The 17,692-nt window shown below is 36.4% G+C and overlaps 1 protein-coding gene across 1 annotated transcript; it reads left to right on the top strand.

Annotated features, from left to right (window-relative positions):
• Positions 1-521: 521 nt before the first annotated feature.
• Positions 522-7,519, top strand: LOC111895592 (CDPK-related kinase 5). The gene is made up of 11 exons (XM_023891674.3): positions 522-1,157; positions 5,018-5,148; positions 5,331-5,372; positions 5,476-5,584; positions 5,670-5,748; positions 5,838-6,134; positions 6,224-6,336; positions 6,431-6,538; positions 6,628-6,690; positions 6,792-6,950; positions 7,051-7,519. The coding sequence occupies exons 1-11, from the start codon at positions 675-677 to the stop codon at positions 7,186-7,188; spliced, it is 1,722 nt and encodes a 573-aa protein (XP_023747442.1). The 5' UTR covers positions 522-674; the 3' UTR covers positions 7,189-7,519.
• Positions 7,520-17,692: the final 10,173 nt, after the last annotated feature.

Genomic DNA, 17,692 nt, shown 5'->3' with positions numbered 1-17,692 from the left:
CATACAATTTGCAATTCACAATTATGTAGATGGGACATGGATGTGTTAGTTGCTAGCCACTCCAAATTTGAAGGCCCAGACAACATTAATTATTTATGGATTCCAACTAGGAACTTTCGATTCTTCCCATTTGGAATCCAACCTTTGTAATGAGATAGGTTGGGGATAAACCATCTAGATTTCTTAGTGTCTACGTATTTTCATTGTATTAACTTTTAACAATTAACAATAATTGTACGAATATAAATTTATATAACTATCACGTGGAACAGAACCCATAAAAGCAGCCGTGTTACACTGTTACATATAAAAGAGAGAATAAAGGAAAAAAGAAAAAAGAAAAAAGGAAAGCAACCCAAGTCGCGGAATCTTCCAAATTTGCAGATTACTCCATCTCCGCCGTTCACTTGTTCAAACTTACATCATATTACAATAACACAAAATGAAAGAAAGCTAAAAAGCTTGTATTTATAAATAATAAATCAAAAAAGACAATCTTTCCTTACTTAACACTCATAAAGAGTCATAAACCATGGAAACGTAATAGAACGGAAACCATATATTCACATTTCCAAACCTCTCTCTCTCTCTCTCTCTCTCTCTCTCTCTCTCTCTCTCTCTCACGTCGGAGATACCCACCTCACCGGAATCATTACAACTCCGCCGCTGTCACAATGGGAACATGCTCTTCGAAGTCTCCAAGACGCAACCCATATTTGCCACGAGATTTCCCGGAGCAACCCAACACACCGAAGAATGACAACCACCGAGATGATGATGCATCCGCCGCCGGAAAAGCTTCACCTTTCTACGCTCTAAGTCCTGCCCGATTCATCTTGGGGAATAAAAAGACTCCGGCACGGCAGTCCAGCGCTAACTCGACGCCGAAAAGTGTGTTAAAGGGGCCGTTTCCGCCGCCGTCTCCGGCGAAGCATATAATGGCGGTGCTGAGGAGGCGGCGGAGTGTGAAAGAGGGAGAGAAGGAAGCAGGGTCGGGTTTGGACAAGAGGTTCGGGTTGTCGAAACGGTTCAAGGATCGATACGAGGTTGGAGAGGAAGTCGGGAGAGGGCATTTTGGGCATACTGTTTCTGCCACGTGTAAGGCGGGTGATAACTCAGGTCAAAAGGTCGCCGTTAAAGTCATACCCAAGTCTAAGGTACCTTCTTTAACTAGGAAATTCATTTTATGTTCAATTTTGAATGATCTTCAAAATGAGCATTTGAAAATTGCAACATTATTCTTAAGTTTAAAGTTCAAACGCTCCTCTTATAAGTTATGATACAACATCCATAACTTGATTTCTGATTTAAAACAAATAACTTTTTATTTTTATTATAATACAATTGCCATTTGACATGTCACAGTTAATTTATAAGGTAGATTAGTTTTCAAAATTTTTAAAACCATTATATATAAATCAAAAAGTATCATTACATTAAGTTTTCAAAAAAATTTAAAATATTCTAAATATACCATTAATTTAACTATGAAAATTTCATTGTCGTAAATAGCATTTTATAGTTTACAGTTACCTTATCATATAGTTCTAATTATACATCATTTATTATTGGCTAATTTACAAGATAACAGATAAATTTTCAGCTTGCACTAGTAAACATAGCATAAAATAATTTTAAAAGAAGTGCTTTGAAATTAATCATGAAAATATCGAATCAGATGAATTGTCCGAAAAGTTAATTATTGGGTTAGAAAATAATGATTTATAAAAAGATTTGTTTGTTATTTTACTTATAAAAGATTCATATCTGAGTTTGCTTCATTGCCCGTTAATAATGATTTATAAAAATAAAATATGTCGATTGAAGGCCGTAATTTTGTAGCTATTTAATTAGTGTTAGAAAATATACAACATATTTTATAAAATCAAATGATGCAATTTTTAATTTGGAATGATAAGAGTATTTTCTTTTGTTTAATACAACCTAGCTCCTTCGTAACTTTAGAACCTTTGAGCTAATACACAATTTTCGTATATATTTTTTAAACACATGAAATCAAGAAGATTTGCTATATAAGTATCTATATATAATAATGTACTTCGTTTTCTAATTAATTCTGTTGGATTCAGTCGACTGATTTTGTTATTTACAAGAAGTCTAATAAAAAATGTTTTTTATCTAATCGAAGAGATTTACAAGAAGTAGAAGACGATTGTTTTTCCATAATTTGAGGAAGAAAGTGCAAGTGGATGTTGGTTAGTTGGATATGTGATCGTTTATTCATTTTTTATTTATTAGCATGTGAAAAAAATAAACATCTAAGATCTTTAATTTGTTAATATCCACAAATATAAGTTTGTGATCTTCAGGGTTTTAAAATTGGAATCCGTATGGATCTTTGATTCCTCAAATTATTTTAACGTACTTTGTTGATTCATTAATTAATATATTTTAATTAAAATAGTCTGAAGTTAACGTGTTTTTTCCACAGTCACTTATTGGAAGCAAAGTTAGCTTTCATATGTACATATTTCCTATATATGTGAACTTGTCATGCATTGATGTGAATTAAAACGTCTTATGTGCAACTGGTGACCTCTAATTAACGGGTTAAATGTGCATTTTGCATACAAAGAAAAAACTATTAACTATGGATCAAATTTATTAGCGAATTATGAAACACTTTCAAACTAAAGCTTAAAGTAATGTTTGAAAGTTTAAAGTAATTTCGTTTGGATTGAGTTCACATTCACCTATTTTATCCAATCCTACTTATTTAATTAAATATATTGAAATTTTCAACCTAATATATTAGATAAATAAGGTCATGATATTAGGTTTTACCAATTTATTTTTCTCAAGGCAACATGTTATGACATCTCCAACCAATATTTGTTAACATGATTTTTTATTTATAAAAAATGGTATGAATATTCTCCAACTCAACACCATTTTTCTACAACAAATTTGACATTAGGAATAGTATTGCACAAAATGTATTGTAATAATACTCACAAGACTCAACACAATTTTTCTACAACAAATTGAGATTAGGAATAGTATTAAACCAAAGGTATTGTAATAATACTCATGATACCAAATTGGTGTTAACGTTTTATTTGCCAATTGTAGTCTTTCAAATTTAAGTTTATACATATTTAGTTTAATTTATATATGTTATTTCAAATTTGTGTTTTTATATTTGATGTTATTTTAATTATATAGTCATATTTTATGAAATATTTATTTCAGATTTTGTTGGGTCAATATAATTTTTATTTAAATGCGTTATTTACTTTTTAATTTAATAAAATATTTTTTTAAGTAATATAACAACTAATTAAGATTGATTAGTTATATAGTATACATTATTGGTTTGCTTATATGTATTTAACAATATAACTTAAGTTATTTTAACAAAAAGATATAATATAAATTTATAAAAAATCTAAATATAAAAGAAAGTATTTTTTGAAATTCTAAATAAGTTAGAAGAAAAGAAGATATTTGAAATATATAATTTTTGACATAAAAAGTAGTGTTAGATTGTACATATTTGTATAGTTTTTTAGATTATTATTTGGTGCAAAAAATAATGTTATTATTAGAGACGGTATTAGATAAAACAGGGATTAATAATGCATTTAAGTACTCTTAAGTTTTTATAAAATAACAAATGTACTGACTTAGTTAAATATAGTACAAATCGAAATAGTTGTTTCATGTTAAAATTTTCAATTTAACTCTATAAAATATATTATACATTTGAGGACTTTAAAATTTTGTTGATCAATCTTTAGTTTTAAGATTAAACAAATTGTAAAATAAATTAAAATTAAAGGGTGACCCCACTAAAGTATATATATATATATATATATATATATATATATATATATATATATATATATATATATATATATATATATATATATATATATATATATATATATATATATATATATAAATCTTACTATTTCTATAAATAGAATCAATATAATAATAATATTTTTTAAAGACGTTCAAGTTTTAAGCTTAAAGTAGAACCAACTATTAATATAATAATATTATAATATATATCTTACAAATGATAATGTTAGAGATTCAAGTATTAAATTAGTATTTCTTTATTTTTAGGGATTGAATTAGTATTTTCATCAATTTTGAGCCAACTTGTACTCCTAAAATATCTCTTCTCTGGTATCTGGTGCATTCGAAATCTGAAACACTTCTTTTCGACAAATCGTTTGAAATTTAAAAAATTGGAGTTCCCTAATTTTTTGCATAAAATATAGTTGACTGGAGACTAATTCAAATCTCCATCTCCTTTTCCTCAATGGAATCCACCACCACAATATTTTTTGGTTTTGGCATTGCATTTTTTATTTTTGTGAAACCGATCGATAATGGTGCAAGTGTTCTTAGAAATATAACATGTCTCTGAATGGAATTAATTGTTTCAAAGAAACTATTCGCCGCCGCCGCTTTGCGCGGGCAAACGGCTAGTATATATATATATATATATATATATATATATATATATATATATATATATATATATATATATATATATATATATATATATATATATATATATATATATATATATATATATATATTGGAATCTTATTGTTAATTTTGGTTTGGCATGGCGAGTTGAATTTTGCTTGCTTTATGGTTCTAGAATTTCTTTTTATAATCCAATATTCTAACTAAGAGCGCTTAAACTATATATTAAACAACTTTGAGCATTATATGCCATTCAAATATTTGTATAGAATGAATAAGCATTCAAGTTTCATTTTTTTTTTTTCTATTGTTGTAAAATTTTTATAAGAAAATGTTGTTGAATATTATTTAATTACCAAGAATTGAATATCACTATTAGTGTTGACATAAGTATAATAGTATCTACGAAATATACAGATATCCAAGCCTTTTTTGAATAACTGGCCACCCAAACGTTGAAGTCAGAATTGGGAAATGGGGTGACTACATTTTGCAACTTTATGAACCTACATTTTTATAAAGAACTCAAAACATATTGATCTTTTTGCAGATGACAACGGCTATAGCAATCGAGGATGTGAGAAGAGAGGTGAGAATATTACAAGCACTGGCAGGACATCGAAACCTCATACATTTCTATGATGCTTTTGAAGATGATGATAATGTCTACATAGTTATGGAGTAAGCTGACAAAGATCTTCATTTGTTTTCTAATTGCTACATATTATTCCCAATTTCCCATATCTATTACACACACACACACACACACACACACATATATATATATATATATATATATATATATATATATATATATATATATATATATTCTAATTACTAATTAAACCCTAAACATCTTTCAGATTATGCCAAGGAGGCGAGCTTCTGGATCGAATTCTTTCAAGGTACTAAAACCTTTTCTCTTCCTTCAAATTTGTTTCTTTATATTATGAATGTTTATGTTATATATATATATTGTCTCAGAGTCTAACACTTTAAACTCTTTAGAGGCGGGAAGTTCAATGAAGATGAGTCAAAGAATGTAATGTTACAAATACTCAATGTAGTCGCATTTTGTCATCTCCAAGGTGTCATGCATCGAGATCTTAAACCCGAGGTAAAAAATGTTTGTATGCACACTTTATGTTTGAATCTTTTGCTTGTTTATCTAATTAATAACACAATTGTTATCGTTTTGTTAGAATTTCTTGTTGAAAGCAAAGGACGACGATTCACAATTGAAAGCCATTGATTTTGGGTTATCTGATTTTCTCAAGCCAGGTCAGTTACAAATTTTTTCTTACAAAAATACAAAACTAAACGATTTAGTCAATGTACAAGACCTAATAAGTATTCATAGCAACATGCAGATGAAAAACTCAACGACATTGTTGGAAGTGCGTATTATGTAGCACCTGAGGTTCTACTCAGATCTTATAGTACAGAAGCCGATGTATGGAGTGTAGGCGTAATTGCATACATTCTTCTATGTGGCTGTCGACCATTTTGGGCAAGAACCGAGTCCGGCATTTTCCGAGCAGTCCTCAAAACTGTTCCAAGTTTCATTGAACCACCATGGCCTTCGTTGTCTCCATTGGCTAAAGATTTTGTACAGAGTCTCTTGAATAAAGACCCTCGTAAACGACTGACAGCTGCTCAGGCTTTATGTAAGTCATCTTTCTATTTCTAGAAACCAAGAAAAGGGTCAAATTAAGTAAATTTATCGTGAGTCTTGACCTTTCGGGGCTTTGTTTAGGTCATCCATGGATTCGGGATCATGAAGGGGTAGAAGTTCCGATTGATGTTCGAATTCTGAGATCATTGAAAGCCTACACGCTTTCATCCCCTTTGCGGAAGGCTTCTTTACGGGTATATACAAATATATTATATCTATGAATAAACATGAAGAGAGAGAATGTATCATTATGGGTATTAACCTACGTGGTTTTTTGTATACGTGTAGGCATTGTCTAAAACTTTGACCACCGACGATCTTTTTTATCTTAAAAAGCAGTTTAAGCACTTAGCTCAAGATAACACAGAACACGTAACCATTGAGAGTATTAAAAAGGTTTGCTTTTTCGATTTTTTATGTATCTTTTTTGACATTTTGTTATTCCCGACAAACGAATGTCGTCTTAACTCTGTGTTTGTGAGTAGGCTTTGATGAAGCATGCAACCAGCGTAATGAAGGAGTCTCGCATCATGGACTATCTTACATGGGTGATTAATTAATCTCCTAAAACTTATTTAATATGCATCATCTTTTAGATGATATTTCGTTGTTGATCTAATGCTAATCGGCTATTTGTTTAACATCGCAGCTGCCTGCACCCAAACTGGAGTTCGAGGAATTCTGCGCAGCCACAGTTTGTGTTCATCAGCTTGAAGCATTCGACCGGTGGGAACAGCATGCTCGTTGTGCTTATGAGATTTTCGATAAAAATGGTAACCGGGCTATTGTTATTGAAGAACTTGCATCTGTAAGTTAACTTGTTCATAAATCATGTCTCCATTGATATAGTAAGACGTAATATCTGAATAAATAAGTGATGAATTGAACTTGATTTGAAATTGTTTCAGGAACTTGGGCTTGGTCCATCAGTTCCGCTACATGCTGTTCTGAATGACTGGATTCGGCATACAGATGGGATGCTAAGCTTTCATGGATTTGTGAAGCTGTTGCATGGAGTATCCAACAGAAACAAGATGAAATTATAAAGGCTGTGTTTTGTATATATGTCAACTCGAAGCTTTCTGGAGGGCGGAATGGGTATTTCAGTTTTGCTTCCATTTTTTTTACGTTTTGACCTCCAAGCTGTGGACCCAAGGGTCAGATTCAGAAGTGAACAGGTGATAGAGATTACATATTGATGTTCTCTATCAAGAAGATTGGCATCATAGTGGTTACAATATTATGCATGGAAGCTAAGAACATAGCTTTAGTTTCCGAAATTTGCAAAGATAAAGATATGTGTAACTGTAAGCAATAAAGAATTGTATATGGAATATGATTCGAAAATCGAAAAAATGGTCTCTGCAAAATTATATACTTTTGGTCCAATTTTTTTTTTTTTTTTTTAATTTTTTTTTTATTTATGGTACACCAATTGTCCAAAATTAGATTTTTTAGTGATTTTGGTCCTATCAATTTAAAAAGACAATTATACCCCTTATATTTATTTTTAAAATTTTTTATATTAGTGTTAATATTTTTAATTAACTAAAAAAAAGGCTCACCCACCCCATCTCTCTCCCCTGGTTTGTCTCTTGGGAACTCAAGAACATCTTAATTATGAACACAAACACAAAGTCAAGAATATACTCAAGAACATCTTAATTATGAACACAAACACAAAATCAAGAATATACGTGTCTTCATAACACATAAACACACAATTTTCTGGGCTTTTTTTTTTTTTTGAAAACACATACACTTATTACATTTTGTGGGTTTCTTCTTCAAAACATACACACTTATCTTCCCTATTAAATAAAGATTTTTTTGCCACATGTCATATTCTTATTTATTTTGTCACATGTAATTTTGTGGTTATTTTAAATTAATATTTATTCTACATGTCATTTTATGGTTTTTTTTTTTTCATTTTATTAAATTCTAGATAATATTTAAATGTAATAATAAATGCATATCAACTTCATTAATAAACTTTCCATCTAATTTCAAAATTACTAAATTAAAGATTCATTAATTTTCTTTATTTATTTATCTAAATTATTTGTTTAAATTTAAAAGAGAAAACAAAACATTTTAATTTTTATAATTCAATATTTTTTCACTTTTCTTATAAATTCAAACTTCTTAAATGTTTAGAATTTTGTATTTAATTTTTTTTTTTAAATAAACTCATGTAATACATGGGTCTCACAGCTAGTGAACATATATACTCAAGAACAACACACATCATATTTTTTTGGCTTCTTTAAAATACACACTTATGAACCTACATACTCAAGAACAACGCATATCAAATGAGGAGCTTTCCGGATCCTTGCTAGGAGTTTTCCAACTACCAACACTGTCCGCCACCACCACCTACGACCACCTCCATCTCCACCTAGAAATCACCAGACGTCGCTTGGTTCAAGGGTTTTAAGTTAGAGGAGTTTTCTAGATTTCCACTAGGGTTAGGGTTATTTAGATGATGGTGATGGCAACGTTGATATCTAAAAAACGAAGATATCGGCGCCATCATCTGCAATGTCCCAAAAGTAAGACTCGAAAATTTCATTTTTAATTTACTAGAATCAGTATTTCCAAAACATCATTGATACAAACCAAAAAAAATAAATGTGTCAAACATCATATCAATCAGAGTGAATCATTGAAAGCGGAACAAGGTGGTGTGCTCTGCAATCATCCTGGGCCCTTCCCCTTATAACTGGAAGTACCTGAAACATAAAATGAAAATCGTAAGCATAAAGCTTAGTGAGTTCCCCAGGGTATCGCATACCATATATATAACACATAACGACCCCCGCCCATATAGTATAACGGGCCCCGCCCTAACTCATATAATGGGCCCCGCCCAATGAGTATAACGGGTCCTGCCATAACACGCATAACGGGCCCCTCCCACATACAATTCATACTACATAACAAGTAATAGCATACAGAGTAATCATCGGTCCCCGCCCAGTAAGCTTACAAGCATATACACATACTAGTGTCACACAGACAACGGGTATTCTAACATAATAGATCATGGGTCAGCATTGGTGTCTTCGACCCTCTAAACAAAGTGAGGAAACTCACCTCGTCCGACAAATCCCTGAGCTATCATTATCAAATAACACCCAATTAACAGTTGGAGTCAAATCGATATCCTTCAATCCATACTTGGGTAAAAAGACCATTTTACCCCTTACCTAGTTTGGTCCAAGACTAAGGCCCAAACTTTCAATCCAAAAACCAATTAACCATCCAAGGCCCACATATGGCCCAATATTCCAAATTGGGCCCAAATCCCTACATAGGCCTTACCCTAAGGCCCATCAGTTTTTCCTAGTCTAGACACATGCACTTAGATGGCCCAACAAGGCCCTAAGTAACTAAGCCCAAAAGATAACCCAAACCCGAAGCCCAAACATGCGAGGCCCAACAAACTGAGTACGCGGGGCGTACTCAGCACGTACGCGCAACATACTCGCTTGAAGGCTTGTACGTTAAGCGTACCTGCTTGTACGCCCAGCGTACTCACCCATTCAACCAAAAAACTTGATTTCAGCCCTTAATCCCTTAAGACAAAGCTCCAAAACATAGATCTGACTTCCTTGAGCTGGATTATCAGGTAAAGTTGCTAACTTCACATTCATGCATGGCTAAATGAAGCTCTTAAGCTTAAAAGGACTTAATAAGTGACTAATGCATGCATGTGACCAAAAATCCCATAAAGCTTGCACCTTTATGTTTAAGAACTCCAATACAAACTCAGATATAAAAGAACAAGCCCTTAAAACATCATAACTCTTCAATCAACCCAAAAAGGGACTAAAAGCATAACAAAACAAGATATAAGGAGAACTAAACATCTACAACCCAAGGTATGAACTTGATACTTCAAAAAGATTGCAATAAGTGTAATGATTTTGGATCTATGGCCTTTCTTCCAAGAATAGCACCTTTAATCTTTAAGACTTCCTTCACAATGAGTAAATAACCACTAAAAATCCTCTCAAGGGCTCAAGAACACCACCAAGAAAGCTTAAGGGACGATTTATGGTTTTAAGAGGATTGGGGGCTGGTAAAGAGGCCATCTCTAGGATCTTAACATGTTTATATAGGGTGAAACACCCTAAATTAGGGTTTCAACATGTCTCACGTACGCCCTGCGTACATAGATGTACGTGCAAATTATGTATCTGGAGTCTAGTTCCCATATCGCATGAGTACACTAAGTGCACAATGTGGTACGCCCCGCATACTCTCTTGAGAGCTTGTACGCTAAGTGTACCACGTGGTACGCCCCGGGTACTACACAAGGACAAAAAATGTAACTTTTATAACAACAAGGGCAGTAGAGAAACATACCAAGATTCAAGTGTTACAATTCTCCCCCACTTGAATCAGACTTCGTCCTCGAACTCCGCTGCCCCAAATAACTCCAGATAGTGTTCCCTCATCTCATCCTCGGGCTCCCAAGTCCACTTTGAAGCCTTGCAGTGTTGCCATTGCACCTTCACCAACTCGACAATCTTGTTCCTCAAGGTTTTCATCTTCCGATCCATCATCACCATTGGTCTCTTAATATAATTCAGACGGTCATCCACCTAAATATCCTTCAGTGGTACCACTGCGGAATCATCCACTAAGCATTTCCGCAACTGAGAGATGTGGAACGTGTTGGATTAGGTGTCTAAGTTCATAACTATTCTGGAATATACTTGACTCGATTAGCATGGTCCATTTGGGTTGCATGGCATCATGCATTTGGATAGACCAAAATTAGAGAAATAACACTTAAGGTTTATTAATATATTATAAGTTTTGATATATTAATAATATTATTTAATTAGTATTGATCAAGAGTTAATTTGGAATTAATTAAGTGATCAAAAGGAGACTAATTAAATATATTAGTTGATTGTGTAAATCATTCATACTTGTATAAGGGGCTTATGCTCCATGGATTATCAAGTTGGGCTAAAACCCATAGAATGCTCCATGGTGTCTTTGAACCCATGGATCATGGAAATGAAGAGCCATGTCAAGTTAGGGTTTACATGGTGTAACCCTACTTATGACACACTATAAAAAGAATATGTGAGCAACCAAAATCGACACTAGTGTGTGAACAAAAGGGCATAGCCGATTTTAGAAGTGTTGTATTTCTCTCAAGGTTATTCCAAGTGTATTTGGTGTTGTGTGAGACATTTGAGGCATCACACTTGAGGTGCTAGGCTCACAAGGTTTTCAAGGAATCCAAGCATCTAAAAGGTATGTCTTTCGTACTAACTTTTATGTTTAAAAGTTCCTATGTATGCTAGATAGGTATGAAACTTGGAAAATCAATTTTGCATGTATCATAGATAAAACATAGATCCAAGGTTTCTAGGGTTGCATGTACACCATAGGAGTGTTAAAGTGCTCATAACCCAACAGAACGTGCTATGAATCAGATTGAGCTCGGCTGGAAGATCTAAACGATAAGCAACCCAACCCACCCGAGCCAAAAGCCTGAAAGGACTAATATACATGGGGCCCAGCTTGCCTCGCTTCCTGAACCGGATGACACCTTTCTAAGGTGAAACCTTCAGGAGAACCATATCTCCCACTTGAAACTTTAAGTCGGACTGGCGCCTGTCGGCATAACTCTTCTACCGAGTCTAAGCTGTTTGGAGCCTGCTCCAAACCTGCTGAATCAGCTCAGTAGTTTTGAGTACCATCTCAGTACTCTCCATAACTCGCTGACCGACCTCACCCTAACAAATCGGGGTCCTGCACTTCCTCCCATAGAGCATCTCGAAAGGAGGTCGATTGATGCTTGCGTGATAATTGTTGTTATATAAAATTTCTGCTAACGGATGATACGTATCCCAACTCCCACCGAAATATAGAACACACGCCCGCAACATATCCTCGAGGGTCTGAATAGTCCGCTCACTCTGTGCTGAAATGGAGATGAGTACCCAACTCGTCATGGAACCTCTTCTAAAACCTGGAAGTGAACTGTACATCTCTGTCAGAAACCACTAATACTGGAACCCCATGACGTGCCACAGCCTCCCAGATATAAAACTCAACTAACTTCTCTGCGGAGATACTCTCCTGAATCGAAATGAAATGCACGCTCTTGGTCAAACGATCCACGATAACCCAAATCGAATCCACTCTGCGCACAGTCCTGGGAAGCTTCGTGATAAAATCCATGGTGATGTCCTCCCATTTCTATATGAGAATATCCAACGGCTGCATCATGTCGTGAGGTCGCTGATGTTCGTCCTTGACCTTCCTGCATGTCAAGCACCACTCCACTTACCATGCCACATCCCGCTTCATGCAGGACCACCAATCATCAAGACGAAGATCCCTATACATCGTCGTCGCCCCTGGAATGAATGGAGAACCTCGACTTGTGAGCCTCCTCCATCATAATTTGACATACTCCACCCCAATACGGAACCCAAACTTGCCGATGCAGGGTCAACAATCCACGACTATCATAATCGAAGGAAGCCACCTGACCCACAATGCACTCTATCTTTTGGTGCTCTTACTTTATAGCCTCGACCTGAGCCTCACGAATCTGCTCCATCAATGGATTAATCACGGTCATCATCAAACATATATCTTTGATCAGAGTCGTGACCGCCTTGCGGCTAAGAACATCGGCCACCACATTGGCCTTCCCCGGGTGATAAAGGATCTCACAATCATAATCCTTTACCACATCCAACCATCGATGCTACCTCATATTCAGATTCGGCTGATCCATCAAGTACCTCATGCTCTTGTGATCTGTTTAAATAGTACAATGGAACTTGTAGAGGTAATGCCGCCAAAACTTGAGGGTGAAAACCACGGCCCCCAATTCCAAATCATGTGTCGGATAACTCGCCTCATGAGGCTTCAGCTGTCTCGACGCATAAACAATCACACGACCCCTCTACATCAACACTACCCCTAATCATGTGATCGAAGCATCACAATAAACCATGAAATCATCAACACCCTCTGGTAATGTCAGAATCGACGCCTCACACAACCGTTGTCTCAAAGTCTCAAGAAGCCGCCTGCTGCTTAGGCCCCCAATGAAATGTAATCATCTTCTTTGTCCGTCGGGTCAAAGGAACAACTATCTTGGAGAAATCCTAGATGAATCTCCAATAATACCCCGCCAAACCAAGAAAACTCCGAATATCAGATGGAGAACTCAAAACCTCCCATTGCATCATGGCCTCAACCTTGTCCGGATCGACCAGAATACCATTCTGGTTAACATGGTGCCCCAGAAACTACAGAGCTCACACTTGGAGAACTTTGCGAAAAGTCTCTCTCTCCCCAACGTCTCCAACACTTCCCTCAAGTGCTCCTCATGCTGCTCCTAGGTCTTGAAATAAACCAAGATATCATTAATGAATACTATCACAGACCAATCCGGAATCGTTCTGCACACGCGGTTCATGAGATTCATGAACGCAGCTGGAGCATTGGTGAGCCCAAAAGGCATCACCATAAACTCGTAATGACCATAACGAGTCCGAAAAGCGGTCTTCTGCACATCCTCATCCTCGATCAACATTTGATGATAACCCAATTGCAAATAAATCTTGTAGATCAAGATGCATCCTGAAGCTGGTCAAAAAGATCATCCATCCTCAAGAGTGGATAACGGTTCTTCATCTTTACCTTATTCAACTCCCGGTAACCGATACACATACGGTGAGACCCATCCTTCTTTTTCACAAATAGAATCCGTGCTCCCCAAGGTGAACTTCTCGGTCGAATAAATTCGTTATCTAACAACTCGTGCAGCTGTGTAGACAACTCCTACATCTCAGGAGGAGCCAACCGAGATGGTGCTTTGGCTATTAGAGCCGCACCCGGAACAAGATCAATACTGAACTCAACCTGCCTCTCTGGAGGCACCCTAGGAAAATCCTCCGGGAGTACATCCGGGTAATCCCATACAATCGGAACATCATCCACGATCGCCTTACCCTTATCGCGGGTATGCATAACATAGGAGATATAACCGGAGCAACCTTGCTGAAAATAGCGTCTGACCCTCGCTGCAAAACACAAAATCGGCCCACGCTGAGATTTCTCCCCATGAGCCACTAACTCTCCCCCACCGGGGGTCCGAACCCGAACTAACTGCTGCTCACAGTCGATCACTGCCCCATTAGGGATCAACCAATCCATGCCCATGATAACCTTGTTCCCACACAGAGGAATGGGAACCAAATCAACTAGATACTGCTCCTTGAATAACTAGAGAGTACAACCTCGATGAACCCTCGTAACCTGAACAGACCTATCATCATCAATCTCGACATCTAGAGGAAAATCCGGCCCCCACGAGCTCCAGCAAATCTCTTGCTCAGCACAAGCGATACAAATGATCGGGTAACCCCCGAATCAAACAATACAAAAGTAGAAATACCGTTTAGAAGGAACAATCCTAAAATAAAACATATAAACATAAGAAAGCAATTCAATATAAATAAAGAGATATGGAGAAGATACATACCCATCATCACGTTGGGAGCTGTACGAGCCTCCTCGGCCGTCAACTGGAAAGCCATGCTCTTCACCACAGGCGCATCTGCCCGGCCCTGGCGGCCATCAGTAATCCGAAGAGTTGCAGGAACGAGTGCTAACACCGGTCCTGCTGCAGCTAAACTTAGACAATGGGCCTTTTGTGGCCCCTCTGATTGCAATGGAAGCAAATCAGATCAGATATCATGGTAGTGGTGGTGGTACCAGTACAATCCTTGCTAATATGACCAGTCCGGTCGCACTTGAAGTAGCTAGAACTACCCACCCTGCATGTCCCCTAGTACGACCTGTCGCACTTGCCGCATCGGCCTCAACCCTACTGGCCCTTCCCTATCGAATAAACAACCATGAGCCTCTTTCCCGAACCGTCAGCACTCGACACAAAATTTGGCCTCCTCTTCTTCTCCATCTCCATATCAATCTCACTCTCCCTAGCTCGCACTATCATATCCTCCAGCGTCTTGCAGATAGATCGACTCACAAACTACCGAATGTCACTCCTCAACATCTCATTATATCAGACCTTCTTCATCCCCTCGTCTACCACATACTGTGGAACCAGAAGTGACCTCTCTTGGAACATAGCGGTGATATCGACGTCGTCTCAGTAGTCTAGTGAAGATCCTAAAACTCTCACGCCAGCTGCTGCACCTCAATCACTGGTGCGAACTCAGCCTGTAACCTCATCACAAAATCATCCTAGGTCATCGAATCAACAACATCATCACCTACTGCACACCCAACCTCCTCCAACTAATCCCATGCCCTGTCCTTCAAAAGATAGGAGGAAAGCCTAAACTTTGCCTCATCAGGGCAACTATTGGTGCGGAAGGCGCTAGAAACGTCCACTAACCATCTTCGGACCCTATCGGGTCCCTTGCCCCGTGATAGTCTGGAGCTCCACATGAACGGAACTCCTTGAAGGACAAGGAGCTCGCCCCCATCAAGGCCATCATCTCAGCGTGAAATGAGCTCAACTGCTCATCTAGAATCTCCAGAATGCCATCCTTGAATGTGCTAACGATCTCATGAGTCTGCTTAAGAATGCAACGAGTAATCTCATACAAGATGAACTGTCTAGTCTTCTCATCAAGCTGCCCGGCTCCAGATCTTGAACCTGTGCCCTCACCAACACCAAAACTGCCAACAGATCTACCTCTCAATGTCGCCATACTGAAAATAGACCATATAAACCATCAGAATATGCATCAATATATATATATATATATATATATATATATATATATATATGTATATATCAAGGTATCACAATTCCACAAGCTTCTTGGTTTCATCGCAGCTCTCCTTGAATCGAGTACAGATCCTCTACTTCTAGTTGTACGGGCCTATACTACCTTCCACATCTATCTGTACTTTCCTCAAAGATTGCCTTGACTCCACCAAGTCACTTCATATCCACACAAATTCCCCTCACAAATAAGGGTCCCAACACTAGATCTCATCCTATGTTTTCCTAGGTCAAACTCCAGACTACTCTCCTAGTTTGCCACACTATATAAGAGACCCTAAGGCTACCAAATCGACACCTAGATAATACAAAAAAGTGCTAGCCGATTTTTTGAGTGCAAGTAACCTCCTCTCAAGTTCCTCCATTGTTGGTGGTGTTGTGTGAAGCATTTGAGGCATCACACTTGGGGTGCTAGGCTCTTAAAGGCTTAAGGTTTCAAGCTACAAGAAAAGGTATTCCATTTATCTAGATTTTTGTATTGTACGTACTCCATAGTATGCTAGTTAGAATGATGCCTTGGAAATTTGAAAGATTGTATGTATATTAGAGAAAACATAGATCCAATGTATCTAGGGTTGCATGTACACCACAAGAGTGTTCGAATGCTAAAAACTCTTCAGTGGTATCAGAGCCTAGGTTTGTTTTCCTTTATATACTTGATGCTACTTGTTTTCAAATGCTTAAAATATTGATTTTCTGCTTTCTGGACAGTGGACTCGCCGAGTCCCCTCTCAAATCTGACCAACTCGCCGAGTTAGTTCATGCACTTGACGAGTTGGTGCTCCAGAATGCAGAATTTCGAGTTTTTAAGCTAGAATTGGACTAGGATCATTACCCTAAACTGTTTTTGAACTTATAAACATGTTTTTGATGCGGTAATGATCATGCTAATCCAATTTAAAAGATAATTGTCAAAGTCTCATGTTTTGTATTAGTTTAAATGGTTAGGCTAATTACATGAAATTTGTTTGATATGAATTGTATTGTTAATATGAGTTTAATCTAGATCATGGACATTACTTGACATGCTTGTTAGTTTAATTGATGATCTTAATGGCCTTTAATGTGCTCCATAACTTGTCCTCAAGTTATGAAAAATGAAAGGTCACTTCTTTAAAAGGCATTAAACTCATAGGTTATGGACTTGAAAAGTTTTGACAAGTTTCAAAATTTGCCCTCAAGTTTTGGAATTTGTAAAGTCACTTTAGAATACTTTAACTCCAAACCCTAGAATTATAAAAGTTTAAAATTCAACCCTTATACTTTATAGTATTATAAGTTAATAATATATATATATATATATATATATATATATATATATATATATATATATATATATATGTATGTATAAGATCAAGTCAGTCTTACCGTTAGTAGGTCTTATTCACGAAGCCGGTCTATAAAAGGGGTATAAGGTTACTGTCTATAAAATGGCAGTTTAATGGGTGTCCACTCTCATTAACCGCTTCCTTGACTGGTGGAGGGTCGTTAACCGAGCGGGTATGATAGGACTATAGTTCTCATTAAGTATAATGATAATAAAGTAACTAAATATTTTATTAACCTCCCAATCTTAGTTACTTTAGGAAAATGTGAAATTGATGCTAATCCATGAAAATTGCACTTTGCACCTTACCAAGTCGTTGATGGAGTGTGTATGGTTAACCGGCACATTAACTTGGACTTGTAAGGATGGAAATGGTTGGCTCGATGTTATCATAAAATCAATGGAG

The sequence above is a fragment of the Lactuca sativa genome, chromosome 7 (genome assembly GCF_002870075.4).
Source record: "Lactuca sativa cultivar Salinas chromosome 7, Lsat_Salinas_v11, whole genome shotgun sequence".
Classification (NCBI taxonomy): Eukaryota; Viridiplantae; Streptophyta; class Magnoliopsida; order Asterales; family Asteraceae; genus Lactuca; species Lactuca sativa.
The sequence above is the reverse complement of the archived record's forward strand: the minus strand, read 5'-3'. Positions and strand labels throughout refer to the sequence as shown.